The following is a 25455-nucleotide window of genomic DNA, read 5'->3' as shown; positions in this document are numbered from 1 at the left end:
TTTCTAAGACTCGGAAAATACATAAAAAAATTCACTGAAAGAAAGCGAGAAAGATTAGGAACGACATCGAGGTCATTAGAGAGAAAGCATAAGCACGTAATGTTTTAAAGATGGGGTAAGTAAATCGACCGTGCCCATTCAAAGGAACCATCTCGCCATTTGCCTGGTGCGATTTTGGGAAATCACGAAAACCTAAATCTGGATGGCAAGATGCGAATTTGAGACGTCGTCCTTCCGAATGAGTCCAGTATGGTAACTACTACACCACCTCGCTCGATGGAGAAGCTCGTTGAGTGGGAGTGTGATGAATTCAAACGCCCTAGTATTATTAATACTGTGGTAACGTAACCGTACTCAAGACCACAACCGAAAGCAGACTCGTCAGTGAAAAGAACATTTAGCATAGAAGGTACGTTCATTTCGATCACCAACGTTCAGCCAGAGCAGAATTGACATCCTTCACGGAGCGTGCAGCTATTTCTACAAAAATCGAATTTTCCAGAATTCTGGTATTTATAGCAAACTCGAAAATCCCAGAATATACAACTATTACAAACATAAGATAATTCGGTAACCTTCCAGAAATGATAAACAGTAAATAAGAAATAACTGGTTGCTGAGAGGTTTGAACTGGCGAGCTGCAGAACGTCCGACAATCCTGCTAAGCACTAGGCCACACTGCAAAAGTTCTCTGAAATGTTAACCGTTAACCATTTCACCATACAACATACGCACCAACTTCACATAGATTCTGCCTAAATATAACTCTATTACGTGGCGTCTTACTGTACGTTCGTGTCCAATACTATATCCTTTGTGTGTTTTCAAAATGAAAGTTCCCGCTACAAACAATGTAGTCTCGTCGCTTCTTATTGGTAAGTCACAACCGGCATTTCAGAGAGTTTCTTATAAGCATACTACCGAGTGTGTCAAAGACAGTCATGCTTTCAGAAATCGGTTGCTCGGTACAAAGTACATCTTGCAGAATATCTGCGATTTCAAATGCGTGAAAGAATATCTGTGCTCAAGTTTGTGATTTTGATAGACGACTTTCAAGGTGACAATACAGTGCCACACTTCTTCTAGAAAATCTACATTTTCGACATGTTACCGCAGTTGTGCAAAAAATAGAAACAGAGATTACTGCATAATAGGTGTAAAACAAATCATAGGGCTGTAGATAGAGAGATGCTGAATGAAAAGAGTTTTGCTGTCAAGGGATCAACGCGTGAAGCCTTCAGAGGCTATGTAGCATAACATTGTCAAATGATCTGTCACAAAACCCAAAGCATTTCTGGTCGTATGTAAAGGCTGTTGGTGGCATCAAAGTTAGCGTCTGGTCACCCGCGAATGGGGCAGAAACTGAAGCTGAGAGTAGCAAAGCAAAAGCAGAAATGCTTAACGCTGTTTTCAAATGTTACTTTACAAAGAAAAACACTAGAATAATGCTACAACCTAATGCTCGAATAACTGCAAAGATTACAAAACAGATACTAATATCAGTGGCGTTGAGTAACAGCTCCAGAGGCTCCAGAGGCTCCAGAGGCTCCAGAGGCTCCAGAGCCTGATGGAACCCCTATACCGAATTTGCTCTAGAATTAGGTCCTCTTTTAAGAATAATATACTAAATATTCCTCGAACAAAAAACTGTGTCCAGTGGTAGGAAGAAAGCACAGGTCACGGACTTTTACAACAAGGGCAGTAGAAGTGATACACGAAACTACCTCCAGTATCCTTGACATCCATTTCTTGTAGAATCTTAGAACATACCCTGAGCTCAAATGTCTTGAGGTATCTCTAAAAGAATTACATCCTCGAAGTCCTTGTCTCTTAGTCCCTCGGATTTACTTGTGAGCTTTGATGTCGTGTCACTTTTTACCCGGGTTCCTCTGGAAGAATCCTTGCAATTAATTGGTGAGAAACTGGATGAGGAAACAACCAGGCTTTGTCGCCACGTGCTGACGTCGACGTACTTTTTATTTAATGACAAATATTTTGAACAGACTGACGGAGTGGCTATGGGGAGCCCATTGTCCCCAATAGTCGCCAACCTTTTTATGGAAGATTTTGAGGACATGGCGCTGAAGACGGCGTCTTTAAAACCAACTTGTTTTTGGAGGTAGGTTGACGATACGTTTATGGTGTGGCCTCATGGGAGAGAAGCTCTTGACCGCCTCCTAGATCATTTTAATTCCCTGCATCCTAGCATCAAGTTTACCATGGAGGTGGAAAGTGATGGGAAGCTTCCGTTTCTGGATGTTCTGGTGTACAGAAAGGATGATGGGACACTGGGACACAGTGTTTATCGAAAGCCCACGCACACGGACCGTTACCTGCATGCTTCTAGCTGTCATCCATCGTTCCAGCGTACGGGGGTCCTGCGGACGTTGGCGAGAAGAGCTTATGCCATTTCAGATGGAGAAAGCTTGACACAAGAATTGGACCATCTTAAGGTTGTGTTCAAGCAGAATGGCTATACAGATAAACAGATCCGTCGTGCTTTCCAGTATGGACCTTCGCCTGAACCACCAGAAGATACCTGCAAATCGGTGGCCTTTCTGCCTTTTGCTGGGAGCATTTCCTCGAAGATAGGAAGAATTCTGAAAAGATACCATATCAAAAGTATTTTTCGTCCGCCAGCCAAGATTAGAGCGCTCCTTGGCTCTGTAAAGGATGACTTGGGTTTGAGGAAGCCCGGTGTGTACAAGATCCCTTGCCACTGTGGGATGGCTTATACTGGGCAGACAATCCGGACCATTCAGGACCGATGTGTTGAGCATCAGCGACACACACGGCTGCTTCAACCTGAGATGTCTGCAGTGGCGGAGCACTGTCTCACCGAAGGACACAGAATGCTCTATGACAAGACACAAAGGGTTGCCCCTGCATCTCGCTATTGGGACTGTGTTTTAAAAGAATCCATAGAGATTCGTTTATCTGACAATCTTCTTAATAGAGGCAAGGGCTATCTTTTAAGTAAGACTTGGGACCCGCTGTTATCTGACATCAAAAAACAACGGTCTGTGTTTCGATCGTCGGAATAAAAATTTTTTTAATTTTTGACAGCGATGTCTCGATTTCGCCTATTTCCACCGCTGGCGGCGCGGTATGTTTACTGCGCTAGAGGGCAGTCACGGCACCTTCTCGAGCACGCGTTGTGGTTCTTCTGCTGGCCTATATAGGGACCACAGCTCGCGCTAGGAAGTCAGTTCCGGCGAGTTCGTGCACCAGCACTCTCACCTGAAGATGGCGGCCAGATGGACCGCGGAAATATTGTGTCATGAAGACGTTGTGATCCGGCTGCATACCCGAGAAGAATTTTATGCTGCCGATATGGTTGCACTATCGGTTGGAGGATGTCAATCATGTATCATACAGCCATTACGGCGCCTTCCATGACAACCAGCGGCATACATCGACCTCACCTAATGCCACCCCAAAACAGCAGGGAACCTCCACCTTGCTGCACTCGCTGGGCAGCGTGTCTAAGGCACTCAGCCTGACCAGTTAGCCTCCAAAAACGTCTCCGAAGATTGTCTGGTTGAAGGCATATGCGACACTCATCGGTGAAGAGAACGTGATGACAAACCTGAGTAGTCCATTCGGCATGTTGTTGGGCCTATCAGTACCGCGCTCATGGGGTCGTGTTTGCAAAAATGGACCTTGCCATGGACGTCGAGAGTGAAGTTGCGTATCTTGCAGCCTATTGCGCACAGTCTGAGTCGTAACACGACGTCCTGTGGCTGCACGAAAAGCATTATTCAACATGGTGGCGTTGCTGTCAGGGTTCCTCCGAGCTATAATCCGTAGGTAGCGGTCATCCCCTGCAGTAGTAGCCCTTGGGCGGCCTGAGCGAGGCATGTCATCGACAGTTCCTGTCTCTCTGTATCTCTTCCATGTCCGAACAACATCACTTGTATAAGAACGTAGGCTTCCGCGGCCGGTGTCATAATGATTAAAATTCTTCTCGGTATTATGCCGCGTCACTGGTAAAAACTAACAACACTAATAAACTAAAACCGACGTTTCGGCCGAATTGCCACGGCCTTCCTCAGGGCACGACTGGTTTTGCATGGGGCTAGGTGTTTCTATTTATTACAGACTATCCATGTCTGACGTCACTGTTGTAAAACTTTTAATTGGCCCGCTAATATGATTGGCTAGTCATGACGTAAGGGAAGATGGAAAGAAAGAGGCTATTCGTGGATGTCCATCTCGTCAACGATTGGTAGCTGTCCGCCAGTCAGCGTTCGGCTTCTGTTCGACAAGTTTTCCTCCTGGTGTGCGCGGAAGTGGACTGACAGTTTCTCTACAGCTGTTTGCGCAGATACGTCCGCGTCCCGTGTAGCTTCTGCACAGCGACCGCTCGCGGCCCGTTGGACTGGGATGGCCGGCAACCAGGCTGCCGAAGGTAAACTGGGACACAAAATGTACCGGAAACCAAAGCACACTAATCGGTACCTGCACGCGGAGAGCCACCACCACCCAGCTCAAAAGTACCGAATAGTGTGCGTTGGTTTCCGGTACATTTTGTGTCCCAGTTTACCTTCGGCAGCCTGGTTGCCGGCCACCCCAGTCCAACGGGCCGCGAGCGGTCGCGGGCAGAAGCTACACGGGACATGGACGTATCTGCACAAACAGCTGTAGAGAAACTGTCAGTCCACTTCCGCGCTCATCAGGAGGAAAACTTGCCGACCAGAAGCCGAACGCTGATTGGCGGACAGCTACCAATCCTTGACGACATGGACATCCACGAATAGCCTCTTTCTTTCCATCTTCCCTTACGTCATGACTAGCCAATCATATTAGAGGGCCAATTAAAAGTTTTACAACAGCGACGTCAGACATCGATAGTATGTAATAAATAAAAGCACCTATACCCATGCAAAACCAGTCGTGCCCCGAGGAAGGCCGTGGCAATTCGGCCGAAACGGCGGTTTTAGTTTATTATTGTTGCTAGTTTTTAGCAATGACGCGTCATAATATCCAGAAGAATTTTAATCACTATCAACATCACTTTGGTTCACTCCGAGGCGCGTTGCGTGATGTCCTTAGGTTAGTTAAGTTTAGGTAGTTCTAAGTTCTAGGGGACTGATGACCATAGATGTTAAGTCCCATAGTGCTCAGAGCCAACTCCGAGGCGCCTGGACACTTCCCTCGTTGAGAGCCCTTCCTGGCAGAAAGTAACAATGCGGAGGCAATCGATCCACGATACTGATCGTCTAGGCATGGTTGAACTACGGACAACACGAACCGTGTACCTCCTTCCTGGTGGAATGACGAACTGATCGGCAGTCGGACCCCGTCCGTCTAATAGGCGCTGCTCATGCATGCTTGTTTACATCAATGGGCGGGCTTAGTGACGTCTCTGAACAGTCAAAGAGACTATGTCTGTGAAACAATATCCACAGTCAACGTCTATCTTCGTGAGTTCTGGGAACCAGAGTGATGCAAAACGTTTCTTGATGTATGTAAATACCAGAGTGTAACACTTTATAGGGATATGAAATGGAATGATGAAATAGGGTGCGGCGTGGGTTAAGCAGATGGTAGACTTCGATTTCTTGGTAGAATACTGCGGGAATGCTATCAGTCTAAAATAAGATTGCATACAAATCACTCGTGCGACCCATTCCACAATATTGCTAAAGTGTGTGAGACCACTAAGAGGGGATATTCAATTAGATATTGAACGTGTGCAGAGAAGGACAGCACGAATGGTCACAGGTTTGTTTGACCCGTTGGAGAGTGTCACGGGGATCCTGAAGAAGCCGGCCGATGTGGCCGTGCGGTTCTAGGCGCTTCAGTCTGGAACCACGTGATCGCTACTGTCGCAGGTTCGAATCCTGCCTCGGGCATGGATGTGTGTGATGTTCTTAGGTTAGTTAGGTTTAAGTAGTTCTAAGTTCTAGGGGACTTATGACCACAGATGTTAAGTCCCATAGTGCTCAGAGCCATTTCAACCATTTTTTTGATCCTGAAGAAACTGAACTGGCAGGTATAGATGTTAACTCTTCCGATAAAGCCTACTTGCAAAGTTTCAGGAACCGGTTTTAAATGATGACTCTAGGAATATACTGCAACCCCTAAGTATCGCTCATTTATGGATCGTGAGGATAAGATTAATTACTGTACGGAGAGAGTCATTCAAACAATCATTCATCTCACGCACCATACGTGAATGGGACGGGAAGTAACCCTAATAACTGGTACAATGGGACGTACCCTCTGCCTTGCACTTCACGGTGGTTTGCCGAGTATGGATGCAGATGTAGAAAGCCAGATCTCGAACACGTCCGAGTGCCCGATACCTGTAACTGTTTTTTCCGCTATAAAAGAATGGACTCAAAATATTTCCTCGGGAAACGCAGAAAAATGCAAGCAGAGAAATAACGATATTTACGTCACGTTACACTGCAGACTAGAAGGAACATGTGCTATCAGCAGTTGTGGTTATCTAGCGCATAGTGCACGACACATTATGGCTTGTCTTCACCGACAGCTGTGAAAATGTTAGATTGGACTCAGGAGACCTGTACGTTGGCTGACCAGTTTACGGGATTTGACTTTCTTAGATTTATTTATTTGTGCAAGTTGAAAGATACGGGACAGCAGGAAAAATATCAGTTAGAAGTAAAAAAAAGACGTGAATAGAGGGTGAAGAGCGATAAAAACATCCAGGTCTGAAAGAAAATCCACAGACCAATTACTAGAAGAAATTAGCGACAAAAGAACATTAAAATTTTGCAGAGAAGAAAAAGTAATTAACTGACGCCTAATTACATATATCAGCTTCATATAACACACATTACAGTAAAACGTGATCAAAGCGGAACGTATTTAATTCGGTAATTTGCACAAAATTGTACAAGTACCGTATTTCAGTCCCGACGCATTCAATACAATTTTATACGCCAAGTTTATGTATAAAGCGGAACGTGCCCGATGCATAAACGGAATGAAAATGTTATGCGTGAATCAGTAGTTCATTGTATAATGTGGAAAAGAGTTTATACAGTACTGCTTTATTACAGCATACATTAGTTACTCACGACTCTACAAGAATGTCGTGCTGTTAGCAGAAGCACTCGCGGTCGTTTGCTGCCATAGCCCATTGACGCCAAATTTCGCCGCACTGTCCTAATGGATACGTTCGTCGTACATCGCAAATTAATTTCTGCGGTTATTTCGCGCAGTGTTGCTTGTCTGTTAGCACTCACAATACTACACAAACGCCGCTGCTCTCGGTCGTTAAGTGAAGACCGTTGGCCACTGCGTTGCCGATGGTGAAACGTTATGCCTGAAATGTGGTATTCTCGGCACATTTTTGACACTGAGGATCTCGGAATACTGAATTCGCCAACGATTTCCGAAAAGGGGAGTGTGCCGTGCGTCTAGCTCCAACTATCATTCCGCGTTCAAAGTCTGTTAATTCCCGTCATGCGGTGAGAATCATTTCGGATATCATTTCACAAGAATCACCTGAGTATAAATGACAGCTACGCCAATGCATTGCCTTTTATACCTTGTGTACGCTATACTGCCGCTATGTGTATATGTGCAAATCGCTGTTCCGTGACTTTTGTCAGCTCATTGTGGAACCGATATCAATTTTTAAGCGTAGGCAATGAATTCTTGAGATTCGTGTGACTGGCAGAGCTCAGAGTGTATATAACATAAAAAGCTCTAACTTCAGGTGACACAGACTTCACACTATGATGCTGTCAACAACATGTGGTTCAAAAAATCTTGAACTGTTTCAAATGGTTCAGACGGCTCTAAGCACTATGGAACTTAACATCTGAAGTCATCAGTCCCCTAGACTTCAGAAATACTTAAGCCTAACTAACCTAAGGACATCACACACATCCATGCCCGATGCAGGGTTCGAACCTGCAACTGTAGCAGCAGCACGGTGCCGGACTGAAGCACCTAGAACCGCTCGGCCACAGCGGCCGGGTCTTGAACAGTTTCTCGAACCCTATGCTGAGTTAAGTTATTGCACATATACGCCAAGCACTGGAGATACAAGTCAGAATGTTGGTTCCATATGTATACCATATATGAGACCATAACGTTTCTAACTCACAAGTTTCATCAGTGTACAGTTAAATTATAACTTTTCTTTATTTTATAACCAATAATCCCAGATGGAGGAAAATGAAACCAGCTATCGACTCGTTCTCTTAAGCTGCGCGCAGCACTCTGAAATTTTTTCATTATTTATGAATTGCTCAATCACTTCTATTATTTCGTAAGTGCTATTAAATATTTCGTATGTAATGTGTATTGCAAGTTATGAAAGAGTATTGCTAGCAATTGCTTCTAAAACTTAAAATCTTTCATGGTGTCAGTCGACAGCTGAGCGATCCACCTTCAGTGTCAGTGTGATGTTTCAAATCTGTATTTACACCAAAGAGCAGTCATAATATCATTTTATGGAAATGAGTCCGCCTTGGTCATTGCAACGAACCTTTTCCTGTACGCAGTAGAAAGCATACATAAAATTCTTTCGACTCCCTGAGCAGAGAATGGTACAAAGTGCTGATTTAAGCCAGCAAACAAAACGCACCTTCCGAATTCCTGTAGGCTGAAAGGGTATCACAGAAACTGTGAGGCTCTTCAGATGTCCATATCCTGCTGCCATTAGTATCTCTCCACAGTGAATCGACGACTGTTAAGCTGATAACGGACTTTCACTGTTGCGGCAAAAATACAGGATCATTCTCCTGCTTCCACTACGTTGCTTCAATCACACAGCGTGCAACACACGAGAAACACAAGGCACCTGATCAGAGGAACTGTCATTCATCAACGCCATCTACCATGGCAAAAATGCTTCCCGACACGTATTCGTAGGACCTTTTTTACTCCATTTGGAGTCAGGAATCCGTCCCCGCAGTTTATCTGTTTTGTTAATGTTCACGCTGTTTTTTCTCCGCAGTGAATTACGAATTCTTTCAAAGAACAACGCGTCGCCCCCCCCCCCCCCCCAACCCCTGCCACTATCATCTCAAAATTCTTGACAAGATCTTAAAATTCGCTGATCCAATTCTTCAGTTCTTTAAACGGGAGTGCTGTACCCTTCACTTTTGTAGTTGATCGCAGCCAAAAGCCTGTGGTACTGTGGTCAGTTGATCTTGGAGGCCAAGGCACAGGTCCCGCTCGACCTATAAATCTTGAAGAATTTTGGTACGTTATATGTCGTCTTACATTAGCAGCAAAATATGTCAGTGCTCCATTGCACATGTATCACATTCCCCAGCCATGGGACATGACTCACATTTGAGTTCATTTAGATGCGGTTCACCGAAAAGTGTACATTTCAAATACATGTGTACTAACTACGACAGTATTTCATAGTAAAGTCGGTGGACGCTCGTAACTACACATACGCATACGGCTCGTTAGCGACCCATGTTCACTGGAACGATTTTGCTTCTATCATTGCATACTTTCACCCCTGTCAGTGATCACCCTAAATACGAGGGCTATCCACAAAGTACATTACGTTTTGGAATTAAAAATAAATAAAGTATTGGAAATTTATTTTATTATACACAGATGAAAGCCACACTTAAATACTACTTTTCTACATAGTTGCCATTTAAATTAAGGCGCTTATCGTAGCGATGGACGAGCTTGGAAATTCCTTCGTCGTAAAATTCGTCCGCCTGCGCCTTCAACCACGTGGCGCCTGTTTTTTGGGGCAGAGAAAGTGTGATTTTTGTGGATTTCCTGGAAAGAGGCACTACAATAAACTCTCAAAGATATTGCCATACTCTGCACAACCTCAGAAGAGCAATACAAAACAAGCGCAGGGGAATGTTTGGCTCAAAGATCTTGCTGATTCACGACAACGCCCGGGCCCACACGGCAAATGCCACTTGTGAAGTTCTCGAATCTTTTCAAGTGGGAGTTGTTTCCTCATCCGCCGTACAGTTCCAACCTGGCACCGAGCGACTTCCACTTATTCCCAGCAATGAAGAAGTGGTTGGCTATGCAGCGTTTTGATGACGACGCACAGCTTCAAGAGGTAACCACGTGGTGGAAGGCGCAGGCGGCCGAATTTTACGACGAAGGAATTTCCAAGCTAGTCCATCGCTACGATAAATGCCTTAATTTAAATGGCAACTATGTAGAAAAGTTGTATTTAAGTGTGGCTTTCATCTGGATATAATAAAAAAAAATTCCAATGCTTTATTTATTTTTAATTCCAAAACGTAATGTACTTTGTGGATAGCCCTCGTAGCGCAATATGGTTAGTGTTCTGTTGGTTTCATATTCAGCTACCGATTGTTATATCGCACATAGCTGGGAACTCACACTAAAAACGTTTCATCTCAATGTGGTAAATGAGGCATAAACTCGCCTTCGTAACTGAGATTGCTAACACTCTCTAGAATGATGATGCTCAGCTGCTTAGAATCCTCTTGGCGCATGAAATTGTCTGCATTAGAGTTTGACTCGAATCAGGTAGGAGCATTTCTGGTCAGCAGGTTGTATGCAGATATCCAGAGCTAGATGATAAATTCATCTGCTGTAGCTCATGGAATTGTGATGGCGGGTCATCCATTGGTTAAAAATTTTGTATTCGTAGCCAATGTCGTTCTATCAGAGAAGCAGAGGGTTTCATCCTATCTCTTCTCTCCTTTGTAGGGTCCTGGGAAGCGTCGACCTTTACAGTGAGTGATAGATCAGTCATTCTTCCTATTTGTCAGGATGGCGTTCGGTTCTCCCACATGGGCATTGTGGTTTCGGCGGGTTGCGAGAGCAACAGGAATCTTTTGGAGGTGAAGGTGGCTGCAGTAAGACAGACGGCGTTTATTGTTCCAGCGAGCTATGCCTGATACACGTGCGAGCCCTTGTCCAGTGGCGCAACATGCCTTTGGCCCACGTGTCTACGTATCAGCGTAGCAGATGCCCCTGAAGGTACACGTGACGCTGGGAGTCAGCACGCTGGCTAGATCCTGAGTAGCACCAGAGGCCAGCTGAGACTAGAGCGGCCTAGGTGAGGGCCATAGCGACTATGCTTGGAACAGTCGTCTGTGTTCAAGCAAAGATTGCGGCATGGAGGGAGGCTGACACATCGACTCGAACTCAAGACCTGGGCTGCGTGCCTTTAGGGCAGCAATTGGAACACAGCGTCCAGAATGTCCTTACTTCGTCTGTACCGCAACACCCTCATAGTCATTAGCTGACGTACTTAAGACCTTCGCAGAATGATGATGATGATGATGATGACGATGATGATGTCCTCCTCGCTGTGTCCGGCGACAGCGACTCCGTCAGTCGTTTAATCTGTATTGTGGCGGGCTCGGATGTGGCTTGCAAAGCCGAGCTTTGCTTTGAAGATCCGGTCGCACGAAGAGCATTACAGTTGCCCGGTAGAGTTATACATATAGATGTAATTAGGCTTAGGTTTGCGGAGCTTTCGTTTATAGTCCAGGTTCTTTATGCGGATATGCTCGAATTGTTCCTCACTCTTGTGTACAGTTGAGCGCCACTCTGATCGGTGAAATGCAAGCTCCTCCCAGTGTTTGCTCGGAATGCCACAGGCTGTGACGTGGCGTTTGATGGTGTCTTTATATCGCAGGTGTTGGCCACCTTGCCGCCGCTTTCCACACGAGAGCTCCGAGTAGAACATCGCTTTGGGAAGTCTGCTGTCATCCATTCGTATGATACGGCCACTCCATCTCAGTTGGTGTTTCATTAAGAGAGCTTCAATGCCAGGCAGTTTCATGCGACACAAAATCACCGTGTTTGGAACACGGTCTTCCCATTTCATGCGGAGAATTGACCTCGGACAGCGAAGATGAAAGGTGTCTAGCCTCCTAATGTCAGCTTTATAACAGCACCAGGTTTCCGAGGCGTAGAGTAAAGTTGGTAATATTATTGCTTTGTAGACCGCAATTTTAGTTTGTAGTCTGAGATCATGTGGTTTCCATACTCGGTGATTCACTTTGCCGAAAACTGAGGCTGCATTGGCTATACGAGCTGCAATTTCTGTTGTCAGGCTGTTGTCGCTTCTAATTTGGCTACCTAGATATTTGAAGAGTGACAAATGTGATATTCGCAGAATACTCAAGTCATAAAGCTGATCCTTCAGCGAGAGCCTCAGAAATTTAGGTATGATTTACTTCCTGGTGCAAGTTTTTCAACTGGACCCCGTTTTGGTTACTTGCATGTTCCGATTTTAGATGTATTACTTGTCAGTAATTGTGATAAATGCATTTTATAACATTTTGAATTATTGAGGGACACGAAACAACAGAGGTCCTAGCACCCTGTTTCCCACATTAAAACTGAGTTTATTGTGCGGCATGCGTGATCTTGTTTTTAATCTACAGCAAACGCGGGCGGGTTGGAACGCCGTCTTCTACCTGTCAGCTGCGGTGTCCACCGTATCGTACTTAATCTACGCTGTGTTTAGCACCGACGAAGAGCAGCCGTGGAATGAACCACCACCCGGTAAGTAATGAAACAGGAAGATCAGTGTCTTTAATTTAAAGTAACTTAATTTATTTAACCTGTGGGATTATGGTCTTCCATTCCACTCTTACACTGAGCCAGAACTTTACACATACCATAATTTTTACGTGAAAGTTGTTTAAAGAATATATCATTTTCAGATCACATATTAGCATATTTGATATACGATTTCAATTTATTAATCCCATTTGTAATAATAGGATTGTCTGAGAAATAGATAACAATAATATTAATGATGACAATAGTTACAGTAGAAGACGCAAAACGCATTTACTGGTATACAAAAGAGTTTTTTGACAGTGAGGTCTGAAAGAGAGGAAATCAGATAGGCTGCACCAGAATGAAGGTCTGGAGAGAAAGAACGGTAATGGGATAAAAGTTGTGTACAGAAGAACGGCTGTCATTATTGTTGTTTTACTGTATATGAAATTAGATATGCGGCTGCTAGTGGTACAGATACAGATGTTTTGATCATTGGTACCTTCATATGCATCCACTTGCAAGTCAGTTGTTTTTTTCTCCGTGTGTAAGAGTCTTTCCGCAACACATCACGCAGCTTAGTACCTGATTTTTACGTACGCTCGTAACTCGGTCGCCAAGTGTTGAGTGCATGTCAGTATAGTATAGACACTTCAACAGGTGGCCTGCTGCGCAGGGGAAAATAAACATTAAAATCTTTCTTATACCTCGTGTACTTGGAGATACTAACCAACCTAAAAAAACACTCCTCGTAATAGCCATAATTTTTAGTTGTTCAAAAATGTGTGTGAACTCTAATGGGACTTAACTGCTAAGGTCATCAGTCCCTAAGCTTACACACTACTTAACCTAAATTATCCGAAGCACAAACACACACACAGACCCATGACCGAGGGCGGACTCGAACCTCCGCCGAGACCAGCCGCACAGTCCATGACTGCAGCGCCCGAGACCGCTCGGCTAATCCCGCGCGGCAATTTTTAGTCTGCAAATGAAGTAAATACAGGATGTCCAGAAATTAAAGACCTTTTTTGTAGAAATAGTGATGCTACTTGCAGTGTTTGCTGTTGTATCGGTTTATGAGTGATTACTTTCAACATGTTCACCATCAATATCACGACACACTTCCCATTTTTCAGCAGTGGCGCAATACAAATTCTGAAGCATTACTTGTGTTATGGCAGCAGTTCCTGAGCTCCTGAGCTCCTGGTAATGCGTCGGGCCAACACACGTTCTTTGATAAATCCCCACACAGAAAACTCCAACCGCCTGACGTCAGGGGAACATGCTGCCCACGGCAAGGGGCCTGCGCGTCCAACCTATCTCCCGGGGCACTGTGAATTCAGGAACGTGCGAACATCTAAGGCACAATGACATGGAGTACCACCTTGCTGAAACTAAACAGTATCCCGACGCCCATCTTGGATAAGCGGTTGCAACAGAAAATTTGTGTGCTTCTCTAGATACAGTGCTCCACTTATACGTTTTTCAGCAAAGAAAAACAACCCGTAAACCTTGTCGCCCGTGATGCCCATCCAAACATTAACCTTAGGAGAGTCTCCAATGACTTCAACATGTTCCACCGGTGATACGTTAGCCCAGATAACGTAGTTATGCCTGTTAACCTTTCCACAGATGAGGAAGGTCGCTTCATCGGTGAATAAGATATGATTCAGGAGGTTGCGCTCTTCAAGTGCAACGAGCAAGTCCGTGCACATGGCTAAATGCTCTGCAAAATCTTCTTCATGTAGATGATGGAGAACCTGCAGGTGGTACGGCTTCTTCTTTAGGGTAAACCGGAATGTTCAATTCCACTGACAGGCATCGCAAAGATTTTGAACTCCTTTCGTGGGACGTCGTGATGGCTTCAATCCTTTCGCTGGAGATTGACGCACGTCCTTGTCTAGGCTCTTTTGTCAGCGATCCAGTGCGTCTAAACTTGTTTACCAATGTGCGGATTATTTTATCAGTGGGACCATCGTGATGGAATTTCCGGTGAAACCTCGTCCGAATGTCGTCGTATGACGACCTCCGTAGCCTCCAAAGCACAATAGCCACCGCCGGCCGGGGTGGCCGAGCGGTTCTAGGCGCTACAGTCTGGAACGCGCGACGGCTACGGTCGCAGATTCGAATCCTGCCTCGGGCATGGATGTGTGCGATGTCCTTAAGTTGGTTAAAGTAGTTCTAAGTTCTAGGGGACTGATGACCTCAGAAGTTAAGTCCCATAGTGCTCAGAGCCATTTCAACCACAATAGCCACCTTCTCTTCTACAATAAACATGATTCATATTCACCCTGTAAACAACGAAACACTGTTAGCATGAGATTAATGCATGGCATTAGGCAACGAAGTACATAAAATATGTTAAATGTACCAGCAATGATCTACCACATACACACATAAAGTATGTATATGTTCGAAATAGAAGCGACTCAACTTGAAGATGGCTGTAAAATGTTCGGAGATAAGTGAACACTCAGATTTGCAGACACCGGAGATTTGTGGACACAGCCTCCCCTCCTATGCCCTGCCATGCACTGAATGGGTACTTTGTCCCGTCCCCAGGCCCTGGTTCGCTGCACTTTGCTCCTCCTTCGGCTGTAAACGAGCGGATTTTCTCAACGGAATAAGGAAATTTCCGTCGGATTCTGGGACTCTCGTAGGTCCCACGTTTTCATTAATGGAGACACGATCTTCAGGCCGTCAGTTGCAGTTCTCACGACCAGCGATCCCAAATCGGGTGGTGTCCGCAAATGACCGACAAACTCGGCTGTCCGCATATCTCCCTATCCGCATGACGAAAGAAGAAATAATTATGTCCCGAATGCATGCCCGAAAGAGATGGAATGTTCCGAATGTTGGTTCCTGTTACTGAAAACTACATACAAAGGCTGGCTGAGTGACTGAGGGCGACAGATAGCATTATACTCTCATGAGGACGCGTTTTTCTGCTGTGTAGTTCTGGCAAGAGACTTAGGGTCGAGGAATTATGTAATATCTTTTTTTCTTTATACCATATCTGCATGGGGCCGGCATGTTCATAATCGGAATTTGCAGTGTTGATGATAGAGGGTAGTCTGATGCCCTTCCTGTCGCCACCCCTTTACCCCCAGGGACGGAATTTGTGTATCACAACTGTTCGCATCTAGTGTTATCCACATGAAAGTTTGCGAACATTTTCTAAATGTTTGCGAATCGTGTAACTTAGGTGAGGCGTGAGTACTAGCACGGTATTCACCTAGATGGATGTGGAAAACCGTCTAGAAACTACATCCATATTGGCCAGCACAAGGGCCCTTGTCGTTAATCCGCCAGGCGGATTCAATTCCGAGCCACACCAATTCTTGTTTCCCAGACGTGGCGTGCTAACACGCAAGGCTATCCAGGTGGGTCATATGACTATAACTTACATATTTATAATACAGTAAAGAAGTCGATGTGGGAATCTTTGATGATGACAAAGTACAAATGAACAAATGCTCAACCGGCGACTTTTTTCGTTTTCACGCCGATAGAGATGGACTCATACCTCGACTTTTTAAGCGTTTACCAAATATTGCAAATGTAGGACTGTGGTTAGATGATCACAATTAATAAAATAGGTCCTCATAGTTAACACGTTCGGGTCTTTCTTAACATGACTACTCGTTTATTTGAATGAGACTATCTTTTGGTCTGACAAACCGTTTATGTCATTCTTCCACCAAACCCGTTCTCCCAATGAACGGCAGAAACGCTTCAGGCATCCTGCGTCGTCGTTGTTCTGTTACTATACTAAAATGAAGAATATACATAAGTGATTTTATTTCCCACTCGACACATTCTTGTGCTACTCACAAGTAAAATAAACTTTGTTCAAAACTGAAAATTTCGGATAAATGTAAATGTCGTGTGACTAGGGCCTCTATAATTTTTACTATCATAACACTACTAATGTCGAATGTCAAATGAAAACCATAAATACATATATCCTAGAAATGTTTTGATGGTAAGAAGCAAATATAATGAGCAGTTTGTAGACGCTGGAGTTTCTACTAGGTTCACCAAACATGTACACTAAAAGCGTACTTCATTAACTAATTCCCAATTCGTCTCTTTCGGTATGGTACCTAATATTATCGTTGATTTTCATCTCAGCCAAAGTTGATAATGCATCAGAACTACGAGGGCGTGAACAAAAGTAATAACTCCGAATTTTTTACACGAAACCTCTTAAAGCTTCTTAAATAAAACAAATATTATTAACACTCTACATCTTTATTCTTCATGCCTTCATATTTATTTCTAAATATAATCACCATGGTACTAGCACATTTCTCCCGAGGGGAGACGAGTTTGTTGATACCGTCACTGTTGAATGTTGGACTTTATTCACAGAGCCACAACGTCACGTCTGCTTCAAACGCTTTATCACTCTCAAAATGAAGCTTTCCAAGGTTTTCTTTAAGTTTTATAAACAGACGAAAATTAGATGGAGCCAACTCGGAATCGTCTGAGGGATGTTCGGTAACAGTGAACCCAGTGTGTCAGATTGTTGCAGTGAGTGATCTGGCATTGCCGTCCTGAAGGAGAGGCTGCTCCACATGTGGACGAAGTCTTCGAATTCCTATTTTCAGTTTCTCACATATCGATATACACTCCTGGAAATGGAAAAAAGAACACATTGACACCGGTGTGTCAGAATCACCATACTTGCTCCGGACACTGCGAGAGGGCTGTACAAGCAATGATCACACGCACGGCACAGCGGACACACCAGGAACCGCGGTGATGGCCGTCGAATGGCGCTAGCTGCGCAGCATTTGTGCACCGCCGCCGTCAGTGTCAGCCAGTTTGCCGTGGCATACGGAGCTCCATCGCAGTCTTTAACACTGGTAGCATGCCGCGACAACGTGGACGTGAACCGTATGTGCAGTTGACGGACTTTGAGCGAGGGCGTATAGTGGGCATGCGGGAGGCCGGGTGGACGTACCGCCGAATTGCTCAACACGTGGGGCGTGAGGTCTCCACAGTACATCGATGTTGTCGCCAGTGGTCGGCGGAAGGTGCACATGCCCGTCGACCTGGGACCGGACCGCAGCGACGCACGGATGCACGCCAAGACCGTAGGATCCCACGCAGTGCCGTAGGGGACCGCACCGCCACTTCCCAGCAAATTAGGGACACTGTTGCTCCTGGGGTATCGGCGAGGACCATTCGCAACCGTCTCCATGAAGCTGGGCTACGGTCCCGCACACCGTTAGGCCGTCTTCCGCTCACGCCCCAACATCGTGCAGCCCGCCTCCAGTGGTGTCGCGACAGGCGTGAATGGAGGGACGAATGGAGACGTGTCGTCTTCAGCGATGAGAGTCGCTTCTGCCTTGGTGCCAATGATGGTCGTATGCGTGTTTGGCGCCGTGCAGGTGAGCGCCACAATCAGGGCTGCATACGACCGAGGCACGCAGGGCCAACACCCGGCATCATGGTGTGGGGAGCGATCTCCTACACTGGCCGTACACCACTGGTGATCGTCGAGGGGACACTGAATAGTGCACGGTACATCCAAACCGTCATCGAACCCATCGTTCTACCATTCCTAGACCGGCAAGGGAACTTGCTGTTCCAACAGGAAAATGCACGTCCGCATGTATCCCGTGCCACCCAACGTGCTCTAGAAGGTGTAAGTCAACTACCCTGGCCAGCAAAATCTCCGGATCTGTCCCCCATTGAGCATGTTTGGGACTGGATGAAGCGTCGTCTCACGCGGTCTGCACGTCCAGCACGAACGCTGGTCCAACTGAGGCGCCAGGTGGAAATGGCATGGCAAGCCGTTCCACAGGACTACATCCAGCATCTCTACGATCGTCTCCATGGGAGAATAGCAGCCTGCATTGCTGCGAAAGGTGGATATACACTGTACTAGTGCCGACATTGTGCATGCTCTGTTGCCTGTGTCTATGACCCTGTGGTTCTGTCAGTGTGATCATGTGATGTATCTGACCCCAGGAATGTGTCAATAAAGTTTCCCCTTCCTGGGACAATGAATTCACGGTGTTCTTATTTCAATTTCCAGGAGTGTAGATACGTTAAACACCGTCATGTTATTAGCTACAAGAAGAGGGTTGCAACTTTCATTAGGGAAGTGAGAATAGTTGACCGAGTAATACACATGACATGTAATACACTACTGGCCATTAGAATTCCTACACCAAGAAGAAATGCAGATGATAAACGGGTATTCATTTTACAAAAATATTTTACTAGAACTGACATGTGATTACATTTTCACGCAATTGGGGTGCATAGATCCTGAGATATCAGTACCCAGAAAAACCACCTCTGGCCGTAATAACGACCTTGATACGCCTGGGCATTGAGTCAAACAGAGCCTGGATGGCGTGTACAGGTACAGCTGCCCATGCAGCTTCAAGACGATCAAGAGTAGTGACTGGCGTATTGTGACGAGCCAGTTGCTCGGCCACCATTGTCAGACGTTTTCAATTGGTGAGAGATCTGGAGAATTTGCTGGCAGGGCGGCAGTCGAACATTTTCTGTATCCAGATAGACCCGTACAGGACCTGCAACATGCGGTCGTGCATTACCCTGCTGAAATGTAGGGTTTCGCAGGGATCGAATGAAGGGTAGTGGCACGGGTCGTAACACATCTGAAACGTAACGTCCACTGTTCAAAGTGCCGTCAATGAGAACAAGAGGTGACTGAGACGTGTAACCAGTGGCAACCCATACCATTACACCGGGTGATACGCCAGTACAGCGCTGACGAATACACGCTTCCAACGTGCGTTCACCGCGATGTCGCCAAACACTGATGTGACCATCATGATGCTGAAAACAGAACCTGGATTCTTCCGAAAAAATGACGTTTTGCCATTCGTGGACCCAGGTTCGTCATTGAGTACACCATCGCAGGCACTCCTGTCTTTGATGCAGCGTCAAGTGTAACCGCGGCCATGGTCTCCGAGCTAATGGTCCATGCTGCTACAAACGTCGTCGAACTGTTCGTGCTGATGGATGTTGTCTTGCAAACGTCCCCATCTCTTGACGCAGGGATCGAGACGTGGCTGCACGATCCGTAATAGCCATGTGGATAAGATGCCTGTAATCTCGACTGCTAGTGATACGAGGCCGTTGGGATCCAGCACGGCGTTCCGTATTACCCACCTGAACCCACCGATTCCGTATTCTGCTAACAGTCATCGGATCTCGACCAACGCGAGTAGAAATGTCGCGATACGATAAACCGCAATTGCGATATGCTACAATCCGACCTTTATCAAAGTCGGAAACGTGATAGTACGCCTTTCTCCTCCTTACACGAGGCATCACAACAACGTTTCACCAGGCAACGGCGGTCTACTGCTGTTTGTGTATGAGAAATCGGTTGGAAACTTTCCTCATGTCAGCGCGTTGTAGGTGTCGCCACCGGGACAACCTCTTGTGAATGCTCTGAAAAGCTAATCATTTGCATATCACAGCATCTTCTTCCTGTCGGTTAAATTTCGCGTCTGTAGGACGTCATCTTCGTGGTGTAGCAATTTTAATGGCCAGTAGTGTACCTTTATCGATGTTGAGAATACAGGTGAAAATACTGAGGCATTATTTTGCAGCTGGCCCTCTTATATTATCCGCCACACGACTAAATTATACGTCATTATTAAAAAAACTGGAGCGATTAGCAATAAATGTGTTATGTTACTTTTGTCATTTCTTTGTTTCAGAAACAGCACGCAGAGCGAACACCACTGAAGGAATCGAGAACGCAGCATTCGATGAAGGCGCAACGCAAGTGGTTACCGAAGAAATAACGCAGAGAGGTCATCGGAGAAATGTAATACCTTAGGGGCCATTCACTGGACAATGAATCTCCAAAAAAAGGCTGATGAACAAATATGAGTTGTTTATTACACAAATCGTCATCATCAACAACTACTTGACATCCACTGTATAGGCTTCCTTCATTTACTTCCGTGTTCTGTATCAACATCTATACTTCGCAAACTACATTGTACTTGTGTACCACTACCATTTCTCCTCTCTCCTGTTCCATTTGTGAATGGTGACCGGGAAGTGTGGCTATAGAGAAGCCACCGATGAGCTGGAATCTTTTCTCATCATGGTCATTTCCTGGGATGTATGTGAAAGATGTTGCCTGACACATGTTGAAATTTTAGCAGTAAACCTCTCCATAGTGCACAATGCCTATCTTGTAGTGTCAGCGACTGGAGCCTGATGAACACTTTGTTGCTCTCTTGGTCTAGGTAAACGAGTCCGCGACGAAACACAGTTCTTATCGTCTTTGAATCTTCTCCGTCTCCTTTATTAAGAGCCTCAGACTGTCGATTGTTCTATGAGCTACCTGCTTCTTGAGAAAATTACATTCCGTAAGGATTCTTCCAATAAACTGGACTTGCATATGCTTTCCCTACAATCGCTGCCGTCAGCTACTCCCTGATATTTTATGGTTCTTAGTTTTTACAGTGCTTTATCCCTAATAAAGTAATCGTACAACAGAACAGGTCATAGAAAAAATATTTTTGATTTATTTCGTTAGAAGACAGCTCGACGTTACAGTTTTTTGGGCATTGAAGGCGTTTCTGAATTCGTTTTTTTCTATAATGTATAGTCTTGCGTCGCACTGTGAGTCTGTTATATATTGATAAACAAGCAAAACAATTTGAATGAAAAATAATTGTAATTTTTCAGTGTGAACAAAAGTTTCTTACTGAAGCATAAACATTAAAACGCTTCTTCAACAACTAGGAACCAAGTGTCCATTGGCTTATATTTCATTTCTCTCTTCTCATATAATACCGTTTTTGCTCACATTAATTGCCTGTCCCATGTGTTGGTGAAGTGACTAACAACGGTCTCCAGTCGTATTGCTATTTCAGCCGTCCTGATACTGTCTTTTTACCAACTGTTGATATCTTGTTCCCATTGAGAGTACCCAAATTTTAAGGAGAAAATTAAAGGTGAGTGTTAGAAAAATGGCTCATCAAATAGGCTTAACTTTATTTCATGATGCATATACTTTTCTTCTCTGCACAGTAGAGTCCTTTCACATACACTCTCTGAAAGCTATTACGTAATGTATCTATGCAATGCAAGAGGGAGATGAATTATTCTGTAGTGGAGGTTCAAACAGGCAAAGCAGAATCACCGGACTTGATAATTGCTTGGTTTCGGTTAGGAAATCAGTCCACAAGGTTGTGTGGCGCGTCACATCCAGGTTAAACAACTCGGTAAGGCTTTGATAGTGCAATTCCACATAATTTTGTGGATGCTGATGATGACTTCTACCCTCTGTTCCAACACTGCGCCAACTGTTAAAGCTTAACGATTCATCTAATTATTTCTCCGGCGAGCTTAGGTCTAGATCACAACAAAAAACTGAGATACGTAGCTCAATATACTATGGAACACCAGTAGTTTTCAATCACATGTTCATAATACATACAGAACATACAGCTTAGTTTCAGTTTCGTAATAAAATTACAAAATGTAGCTTACATTCTCAGTTTATCTCTCTTCCACTTCCACAACATTTAGCTTGTATTCACAGTTTACATCTTTTCTTTACATGCAACATATTCGAGCAACACGTTACGTTAACATAAGATACATCTGTAACATTGATTACAATTTCAGTCTTTCCTCTTCTATTTATTAAACAGAAATATAGCTATCAAAATTAATATGACAAAGTCCATTATTTAAATCATCATCTTTACCCATTACTAGAAAATTGTACACATTTTTACTCCAAGCTCATTTACACATTTCGAGGAACGGATGAAAAGTCGTATCATGGTTAACATGATCGGTAAATGTAAGCCTAATTAAGATTTTTTTTTAAAGAATACTCACATTAGCATCATATCTAATTAACAGTTTTTGAATTTTGCTACACATTTGATGTTGATAAAAATCTGTCTACACATTAATAACAACTCATAGAAAAGTATGCCTTCATATGATTTTCCTTATTATAAGCAATGTCATAAAAAAATAAAAATTGAAACGATAGTGCTTCTTTGGTTGGCCTTATATCCTTCTTTCTTGAAAATGTGAAACAACCAATAGCATTCAAATTCTCAGATACCTGTGCTAGACGCTTGTATGTGTATTGCTGAAGAGATTTGCAGTAAATACATAAGATAATCAGTCTGAGATCACTTTCAAGAATGAGAAGAAAAACATTCGTTTTTCCACAATTGGAAGGAACATGTATAATTCATCTAATTGTATCTGGAAAGAGACTGCCATGATTTCAATTTAATCGCTGTAATCCGTTTTCGTAAGTAATAGAATTAATGGGAAGTTGATGGGCATTCTGGATCGCATCTTCAAACACACTGTACCATCATGTGTTTTGACATGGTAAGCCAGAGCTTCTTTGTATGCAGGAGGAAAGTCATATTTCCTTATTGAGCTTGGGTCCAATTCAGATCCTCTCTTTAACCAGATCTGCAGCATGATAAAGGTTATTTTAAAATTTTCAGCAGCATTTCTAATCGATAAACTTCAACAGCACCTTGTTTTGCTTTTTTTCAGATCTTCTTCAGTCCATTTATTTATTTATTTATTATTTAACCTGATCTGATTAGGGTCGTCAGACCGTATCTTACATCATACCAGGATTTCACCAATACAATACCATTTTTACACCATCGTTTCCTGAGAAACAACAGTTTAAATATGACAAATAGTATTAAAGATATTTGAATGTCGGAAGAGGCAATATGAGTAAATAAGGCTGACTATTAAGTAACGAAATTAATTCTGACAGTATTTGCACTACTGCAGCTGCTGCCACTAGTAGTGATAATATTGATCAGCAATAATAATAATAATAATAACGACAATAATAAAAATAACGATAGTGGCAGGTATGAAAAGAATTTATAGGCATACAAGACAGATGTTTTCTGATATAACGAGTTCTTGGGAAAGGGAATTTGAGAAGGCTGCACTAGCTAAAAATGCTGGGAAAAGAGGAAGATCTGGTTGGGAAGAAGGATGTAAAAGAGTAACAAGTGTGAACAGGGGCAATGGTAATCATTATCGTTGCTTTAATAGATATGCCATTAACTGTCTTCTGAAGCTGGAGATTGTTTCCAACATCCAAACGAAAACTGCAAAAATGGCTGCACTATGCCTCTTTAATTAAGAAGGCTGATGTGCTGTGCATGAAAAATGCAAATATTATGGGAATGGAAGGAGTAGGAATCGAGAACTAACATGATACTAAGAAGTGTTCCATGTTTACCTTGAACAGTAGTATGTCTACTCCTATGTACACTCATGAGTTTATTAAAATCGTAACATCATACTGACCCACAGTGCAGATACTTGATTGCTCCAATGGGTTGTCAATGCCAGCAAGTCAGAAATTGTTCCAACACGCAAAATAAGTAGTCAGCAAGTTCAGACTTGATGATGTCATTTAAGGAATTGTTATAGTTCACTGAACCAACTTAAATGAATTGTCAAGAATCAGAGCTAACTAACAAATACGTTGTGATGAAATTCCAAAATAATTTATAGAAACATCGAGCAATTTTTTAAAATATTTCGTCAACCATTAGTTATATCAATAACCTACATCCATAATGTAAGTAATGGTTGATTGTGGTAAATAATGTGGGTCTCATTAAAACACTCAACAACTATTGGAACTGTCCAATAAAAATTATCCACTTGAATATGTTAATCAGAATTATTTTAAGTCTCAACTCCATGTAATTGCACTTCATCAAGAATCAGTCATTTGCTTTCATTTTTATTAAAATTCATCCATAGTATAAGTAGTATGGTTATGCATTATTGTTAATTATGACCAATAATGTAGCAATACTGAATCATCCAACGCCGATGGTCGTTACTGTCCAACGGTAATTTCCACTTGACTACGTCTATCGGAATTATTCAAGGTCTCGACTGAAAGTAATTGTAGGTCATTAAGTACCACTCATATCATTAACCTACAGCTGCAATGTAAGTAGTGTGATTGTTGCTTATCATAAATAATGTGGCGTTATCGAAACATCCAACACCAAAAATCGTAACTGTTTCACAAAAATGATCGACTTCAATATGTCTATAAAATTATTTAAAAAATCGACTCAACATAATGTTAGTTCATCAGGCATTAGTCATTCGCATTCATATCATTGTCCATCATCCATGATGTAAGTAAAGTGATTCTGAAGAGTTGCTGGTAGTGATAAATAATATAGCAGTATTAGAACATACAACACAGTGATACTCAATAAGGCCAAAATCAACTATTCAGAATAGTGTTCTTCAATTTCATTGTAGTAGCTTGTTGGCTCGTCTTTAACAGTGACTATAGAGATAGCAGTCTCTGCATGTTCGAGTGTGTCTCTTGAGCTACAATTCATAAGTCTCAATGTCTTTCGGCTCTACTTGAGGCAGTCGGCCACATCTCTAATGCATTCTTTCAAATGCAACATGAGTGCTATTGACGTCTTTAGATTTTAAAAAAATTTCTTGAGGCTGCCTTATAAAATCGATTCACTCCTGAATATAAATCTTTATTGCAACTCATTCATATCAAACAGTCTATAATACAAATGTAGAAATACTATAATGTCAATATCTTTACGCAATTTGACAGATGTTTTAGACATCGAACACTGAATTATTGATAATATCTTTACATACAGACATTTTAGATTTAATGCATCATTTCAGATAACACTGATGTAAAAATGGATTTGAGAAGTATGTGCCCTTTTACATGTTAACATCAGTTTATCGTCAATGTTGGTAAAGGTACTCTAACTTATGAAATTGAAAGTAATGAAAGTGTAAAGCATAAAGGATCGTCAGAGATTAAATTTACTGGTGGGTCAAAATTTTAGATACGGTGTTTCGATAAATAATACAAAAGAGGAAATACTGTAAGTTGCACCACTACTGTCTCAGACTGTCGTTATAATCAACGAGCAAGAAATTAAG

The 25455-nt window shown here is 43.4% G+C and overlaps 1 protein-coding gene across 1 annotated transcript in view; it reads left to right on the top strand.

Moving 5' to 3' along the window:
- The window catches only part of LOC124607213 (sialin-like), a 123004-nt gene extending 101988 nt beyond the window's left edge, over positions 1–21016 (top strand). The window contains exons 9-10 of the mRNA XM_047139483.1: positions 12351–12471; positions 20190–21016. Coding sequence (XP_046995439.1) covers positions 12351–12471; positions 20190–20311 — 243 coding nt within the window. The 3' untranslated portion in view covers positions 20312–21016. The remainder of the gene's footprint in view (positions 1–12350; positions 12472–20189) is intronic.
- The last annotated feature ends 4439 nt before the right edge of the window (positions 21017–25455 follow it).

Source organism: Schistocerca americana, chromosome 3 (genome assembly GCF_021461395.2).
Source record: "Schistocerca americana isolate TAMUIC-IGC-003095 chromosome 3, iqSchAmer2.1, whole genome shotgun sequence".
In the NCBI taxonomy this organism is placed as follows: domain Eukaryota; kingdom Metazoa; phylum Arthropoda; class Insecta; order Orthoptera; family Acrididae; genus Schistocerca; species Schistocerca americana.
This window is presented reverse-complemented; position numbering and strand designations above follow the sequence as displayed.